The 6637-nt window shown below is 29.8% G+C and overlaps 1 protein-coding gene across 2 annotated transcripts; it reads right to left on the minus strand.

Moving 5' to 3' along the window:
* Window positions 1-1687: 1687 nt before the first annotated feature.
* On the minus strand, window positions 1688-5232 carry LOC101501895 (F-box/FBD/LRR-repeat protein At4g26340-like). Of its 2 annotated transcripts, XM_073368366.1 has the most exons (4): window positions 4401-5232; window positions 3529-3681; window positions 3158-3436; window positions 1688-1875 (listed from the first exon to the last, which is right to left on the minus strand). In XM_073368366.1, the coding sequence occupies exons 1-3, from the start codon at window positions 5115-5117 to the stop codon at window positions 3167-3169; spliced, it is 1140 nt and encodes a 379-aa protein (XP_073224467.1). In that variant the 5' UTR covers window positions 5118-5232; the 3' UTR covers window positions 1688-1875; window positions 3158-3166. The 2 variants fall into 2 exon arrangements, with proteins under 2 accessions (XP_073224467.1, XP_012575618.3); XM_012720164.3 differs by lacking the exon at window positions 1688-1875 and having other exon boundaries at window positions 2350-3436; window positions 4401-5231.
* Between the last annotated feature and the right edge of the window lie 1405 nt (window positions 5233-6637).

Raw genomic sequence — 6637 nt, forward strand, 5'->3', positions numbered from 1 at the left:
CCAAAGGCTAAGATACAAAGTTTCAATCAATGCATTACAGCTTACTACCACTTAACATACTTATGATAGGAACTTGAAATTCTTTCCATGGCATGTAAGTAGCAGCTGAAAAGTATATTGAAGTTAGATAGTAGGAAGTATTTTGGAGCCAACCATAACTAGTTCCTCTGTAAACTACTCCTTTATCCCTTATCATTCTCATTGCAGCAGTGATCAGTCATTAAAATCTAGATGGTGTTGACAAACAGAAACTGTAATCTGCATCAATATTTCATGACTACATATAGAAGTCTATGAATTAGACTTAAAATCTTCTTTACAAGCAATATTGTTTCCATGATCAAGTTCTTTAAAAAATAATGCTATTGAACAATGCTATAGTATACATCAAATGTTAATATTGTGATACACCAAAGATCCAAAACACACCTTCAACCAACCAAAAAATCAAGCATTCTCATGTTTTAAGCAATCAAATAAAACTCAAAATATATCATAGTTATGCATTTTACCACCATTCGTAAAATCAACAACCAGATTACACCACATAATAGAATAAAAAGGAGAACTTTCATTACATGGATTGGTCACCGAGTAATTACTCCCAAAATATTTCTTTCATGAAAAACCACTACATATTCTTCAAAAAAACAAGACGTACCCGTTGTCATCAATCAAATAAAAGTTTACATGTTGCAGAGCCTTTTGTGCATGAAGATAATTTCATTAACAATTCGAACTTTGGAATGGAGATACTCTTAAATGTCATGGTCTCTAGTACTTTTGAATGCTGCATAATATATTTTACAAATTCAAACTCATGTTTTGAGCCTCTGAAACCTGTAATGCAGCATGTTTTGAGATGTGATGAAAGACATTCTGGAACAGTGGATAGATCCTCCGAACATTTGTAACTAATAATATCAGCATCTTTACAATCCTGTCAAGCGTTCACATAATTTTTTGTTTTTAAAAATTAAAATACGTGAAATTAGATAATTAACAGAAAAAAGTCCTAAACATCAATAAAACCTGAATGATAGTAATATGTTGAAGTTTGGGGATTTGTTGAAGTTTTTCTAGCAACCACATAGAATCCCTATAGCAAAACCAAGGATTGAAACTAAGTTTCATGTGGGTCAAATTGTTAAACAAGGGAAGTCTTGTCCAAGAGGCAGGCAACAACTGCATGATTTGCACAAAACACACAGCATTAGAAATATATATACTCCCTCCATTCCATATTTTTTAGGTAGGTTTTAGCATACATGTTAAGAAATTATTTAATTTATCAAAATACCTTTTAATTTAGAGAACCAATCATCTTTCCATCTAAAAGATCTAAGTGTATATTGTAATCGCTTTTAAAAAAAAAACTGTCACATACTCAATTCTTATTGAATGACAATGTAAAACTAGTTTTCACTTATGACATGATCGTAACCGCAATTAAAAATCCTGACGTATATCTTTTTTGGATTTGACTTCTCTAAAGTGAGCAATTCACTTAGAGAATAAAGTAAGTAATATCAACCATTGATGATCAATTGAATGGTTGATATTATGTGCATTTAAAACAAATTTTTATTGACAAAATTTGACCCGCGTAAAGTTTTTATAATTAATTATAATGGATATATTATAATTATTCTCATTTTTATTTAGAAGATTTAAAAAAAATACTGAATTTACTAATTGATAAGTAACAAATATTTATCACATGTATAAATTATACGTTACAATTACTTTTTTGATGACTCATTTCGAGAGATACATTGTGAAAAAATTCAAGTTCGAAAAAATTAAAGTTAATGTAAGAAGATCACTCATTTCCAAGCTCTCCTGCAATTCCAACATACATTGCTGCAACAAAATCTACACAAACAAAAGTAAGATCAACAAGCACACCAAAAACAAGAATAGTAGGAGGGAATTGGGATATGAACTCTGATTGCTATTCACCATGCAAGAGAAAGCTCAGACATCAGTCATAAGAATTTAGCTATATCTATTTAATATTTGGCCATTTCTGTTTTATGAATGAGTTGTCAATCCCACCAGTCACCACCATCTTTTCAATTTAATTTTTTCAAAGTATGGAACCAACAACTTTCACTCATCTTGGACAGGGTTGTGAAAGAGTGAACCAACCATAAAATAAAGTGAAATGTTTTGAAGGAAAATACAAACAACAGAAAACATGAAACTTGCTGCAACAGGTTAGTTAGCACTCAACTTCTATGAACTATCTAGGAATTTATATTGAAGTATCAGGAGCTTCTTCATCAAGCAAAGAACTAGTAAAATATCAATTATAATGAGAAAAGGAACACTTTTGGAGATATGGAGTAAAGTATATAACTGATTTATTTAGCTGCAACATCAATGAGTAATAAAAAAACCTCAACTATTTTTTCTGAATAATGTGAATTGTGAAGTATTCTGTGACAGCTTCAAATAACCAGCTGAGATTCAAGTACAACACAAGCTACAAATCCAAAGGCTAAGATACAAAGTTTCAATCAATGCATTACAGCTTACTACCACTTAACATACTTATGATAGGAACTTGAAATTCTTTCCATGGCATGTAAGTAGCAGCTGAAAAGTATATTGAAGTTAGATAGTAGGAAGTATTTTGGAGCCAACCATAACTAGTTCCTCTGTAAACTACTCCTTTATCCCTTATCATTCTCATTGCAGCAGTGATCAGTCATTAAAATCTAGATGGTGTTGACAAACAGAAACTGTAATCTGCATCAATATTTCATGACTACATATAGAAGTCTATGAATTAGACTTAAAATCTTCTTTACAAGCAATATTGTTTCCATGATCAAGTTCTTTAAAAAATAATGCTATTGAACAATGCTATAGTATACATCAAATGTTAATATTGTGATACACCAAAGATCCAAAACACACCTTCAACCAACCAAAAAATCAAGCATTCTCATGTTTTAAGCAATCAAATAAAACTCAAAATATATCATAGTTATGCATTTTACCACCATTCGTAAAATCAACAACCAGATTACACCACATAATAGAATAAAAAGGAGAACTTTCATTACATGGATTGGTCACCGAGTAATTACTCCCAAAATATTTCTTTCATGAAAAACCACTACATATTCTTCAAAAAAACAAGACGTACCCGTTGTCATCAATCAAATAAAAGTTTACATGTTGCAGAGCCTTTTGTGCATGAAGATAATTTCATTAACAATTCGAACTTTGGAATGGAGATACTCTTAAATGTCATGGTCTCTAGTACTTTTGAATGCTGCATAATATATTTTACAAATTCAAACTCATGTTTTGAGCCTCTGAAACCTGTAATGCAGCATGTTTTGAGATGTGATGAAAGACATTCTGGAACAGTGGATAGATCCTCCGAACATTTGTAACTAATAATATCAGCATCTTTACAATCCTGTCAAGCGTTCACATAATTTTTTGTTTTTAAAAATTAAAATACGTGAAATTAGATAATTAACAGAAAAAAGTCCTAAACATCAATAAAACCTGAATGATAGTAATATGTTGAAGTTTGGGGATTTGTTGAAGTTTTTCTAGCAACCACATAGAATCCCTATAGCAAAACCAAGGATTGAAACTAAGTTTCATGTGGGTCAAATTGTTAAACAAGGGAAGTCTTGTCCAAGAGGCAGGCAACAACTGCATGATTTGCACAAAACACACAGCATTAGAAATATATATACTCCCTCCATTCCATATTTTTTAGGTAGGTTTTAGCATACATGTTAAGAAATTATTTAATTTATCAAAATACCTTTTAATTTAGAGAACCAATCATCTTTCCATCTAAAAGATCTAAGTGTATATTGTAATCGCTTTTAAAAAAAAAACTGTCACATACTCAATTCTTATTGAATGACAATGTAAAACTAGTTTTCACTTATGACATGATCGTAACCGCAATTAAAAATCCTGACGTATATCTTTTTTGGATTTGACTTCTCTAAAGTGAGCAATTCACTTAGAGAATAAAGTAAGTAATATCAACCATTGATGATCAATTGAATGGTTGATATTATGTGCACATACATGATCAATCATAGGTGGTTATAATATCAACCACTAATTCAGTTATTTTACTAACTTTTCACTTCATTGCAGCCAAATTCATCATTTTTACTCTTAATTGTTTTACAAATTCTCACATTTCCATGCAAAGAGTATAAATACTTTAATAGTATAGTTAGAAAACAAATGCAAATTACATATCTTGAATTACTAAAGAGATTAATTTATATGCATGTGTAAAAAAGTTTTACAATGTAGTGTATACAAATATAGAAATGAAGGAAGTAGTGCAGAGAGAAACCATAAATTGTCCAAACATTTATGTAGGAACTTTAGGATGATATTCATACCTCTTCTACATGCAAAATCTTTGCGTTACAAACCAAACACATTGGAGTATACGAATCACAAATCCTTGCTTTAACCAAATTAGGCAAAGCATCCAAGTTTTCAATCGGAAGAAGTGACTTCCTCAACCGAGATACACACAATTCTGTATTCAAATCTTCTAAATTAGGAAAACCTAATAGAAACTTTGCAACATATTTAGGTGATTTGAAATAAACCCTAATTAAATGAAGAGTTTTGACACGAGGAAAATCCACTAGATCTAAATCTCCTATATCCGAAAACCTTTGATCAAAATCTCCAATTTGTACATCGGACAATTTAAGTTCTTCAAGTGTCTTAAAACTGAAAATGCAAGTAGGTAATTTGATACGATGGAACATGATGAGGTTAAGATTTCTGAGTCCTCGTTGCATCACAAAGTTGAAAATTGGATTGAAATCGTTTGGTTGGAAGCTATTATAGGCACTACATTTGAAGCGAAAGGAATGGATTGGAAGCGTTTTGTCTCGCAATGAGAAAGTGATTAAGTAAACAAATTTGCGAAATGTTTTGTAGTTTTCGAATGCTTCGTCGTCGAAGTTGAGATTGAGAACTGAGAGCCACAACGGTTTCCATCTCTTTGAGAGTATGCTTGTGGTTGCGGCGTGTTTGGTTGGAAGAAAAGAGAGAATGTGACACAGAATTGAATCTGGTAAGTCGCTTATTGTATCCGCCATTGGAATTGATTGGCAAGAAGAAGAGAATGAGTCTTTGGTGAAGAGAATGAGAGGAAGAGTGCAAATATTGTGTCAACTACTTTCCACACAATTAACTCTCAACCATTAGTCTTTTTTTTATACCTTCCATATATAAAATTAATTTGATTTATTATTTAAAAATTGTTTTTTTTAATTAAAATTAATAAAATAATAATACCAATGATGGTGGGATGCAGCCGACTCGTAGCTTTTCCTCCCATTTCTGTGGGTTTTTAGAACTCCACTGACGACCATCGTGAATCTCCATCGTCAGCCTACCACCATCTATCATTGTCTATGGTTAATAGATACCTAAGTAAGCATCTAAAAGTTATATGAAGACTATTATGTTTTAATGTATAATGTTTAACAATTTTTTTTAGTTTGTCAAAAAAGTTGTAATATAATTTTTTCATTTGGGAAATGCAGGAATATTGACTAAAAAAATTGAAAGCCAAAAATTAGAAGATAATTAAATAATTTTAATATTAATTTATCGTCTTTGAGATATCTAAAATCTTCGCCTAGTCAAGACATCATCTTACCAAAGGATAATGATTTAAAATCTATGAAAGGCTAAACAGAGCAACAACAACTTACCAATCGAAAGAAAGGTGGTGGCTCATGCTTCCCAAAATCAAGTGCAATATGAAATGTCCAATATTAGTGCTCCAACATGGCCTAATGATGCATACAAACTACCGATAGCAGTTGCTTCTAAGTGTATACCAATAATTTTTTAAGATAAAAATTACAATTTTTTCTCTAAATTTTAGTCAAGTAATAGTTAATGTCGTATTTATCAAAATACATTAGTATTACAATATGATTATGCATACACTAATTCAAAAGTGAATTGTTTAGTTTGATAGTAAAAAATGAACAACACAATATTCGGGGTTTTTTATTCAAATAACCCTTTTTTGAATAAAAAACACCAAACTGCCCCCTTTTGAAAAAAATATACCAAACTACCCCTTTTTTTCCTAAGTTATAAGTCGCCATTTGGAATGGCGATTTCCTTAAGGAAACTCAAGTTCTAAATGGCGACTTCCCACATGGTTTTTTAAAATAAAATTCAATTTTCTTTTAATTTTAATAGAATAACATAAATATTATATATATAATTAATTAATATAATTCATAAAAATACATAAAAATAAAAAAATAGAAATTTTAAATTACGAAAAAAATTTAGTAAACCCAAGTTCCAAATGGGCATTTCTCAAAAGTTTGTTTTTTTTAAAAGAAATTAATTCAATTTTTATTGAAATAACAAAAGTAATATATATATATATATAATTAATATAATTTATAAAAATAGATAAATAGAAATTTTAAATTACGATAAAATTTTATGAAATTCAAGTTCGAAATGGAGATTTCCCAAAGGTTTTTCTTAAAAAATTATTTCAATTTTTATTGAAATAAAAAAAGTAATATATATATATATATATAATTAATATAATTCATAAAAATAGATAAATAGAAATTTTAAA

Source organism: Cicer arietinum, chromosome 5 (assembly GCF_000331145.2).
Source record: "Cicer arietinum cultivar CDC Frontier isolate Library 1 chromosome 5, Cicar.CDCFrontier_v2.0, whole genome shotgun sequence".
In the NCBI taxonomy this organism is placed as follows: domain Eukaryota; kingdom Viridiplantae; phylum Streptophyta; class Magnoliopsida; order Fabales; family Fabaceae; genus Cicer; species Cicer arietinum.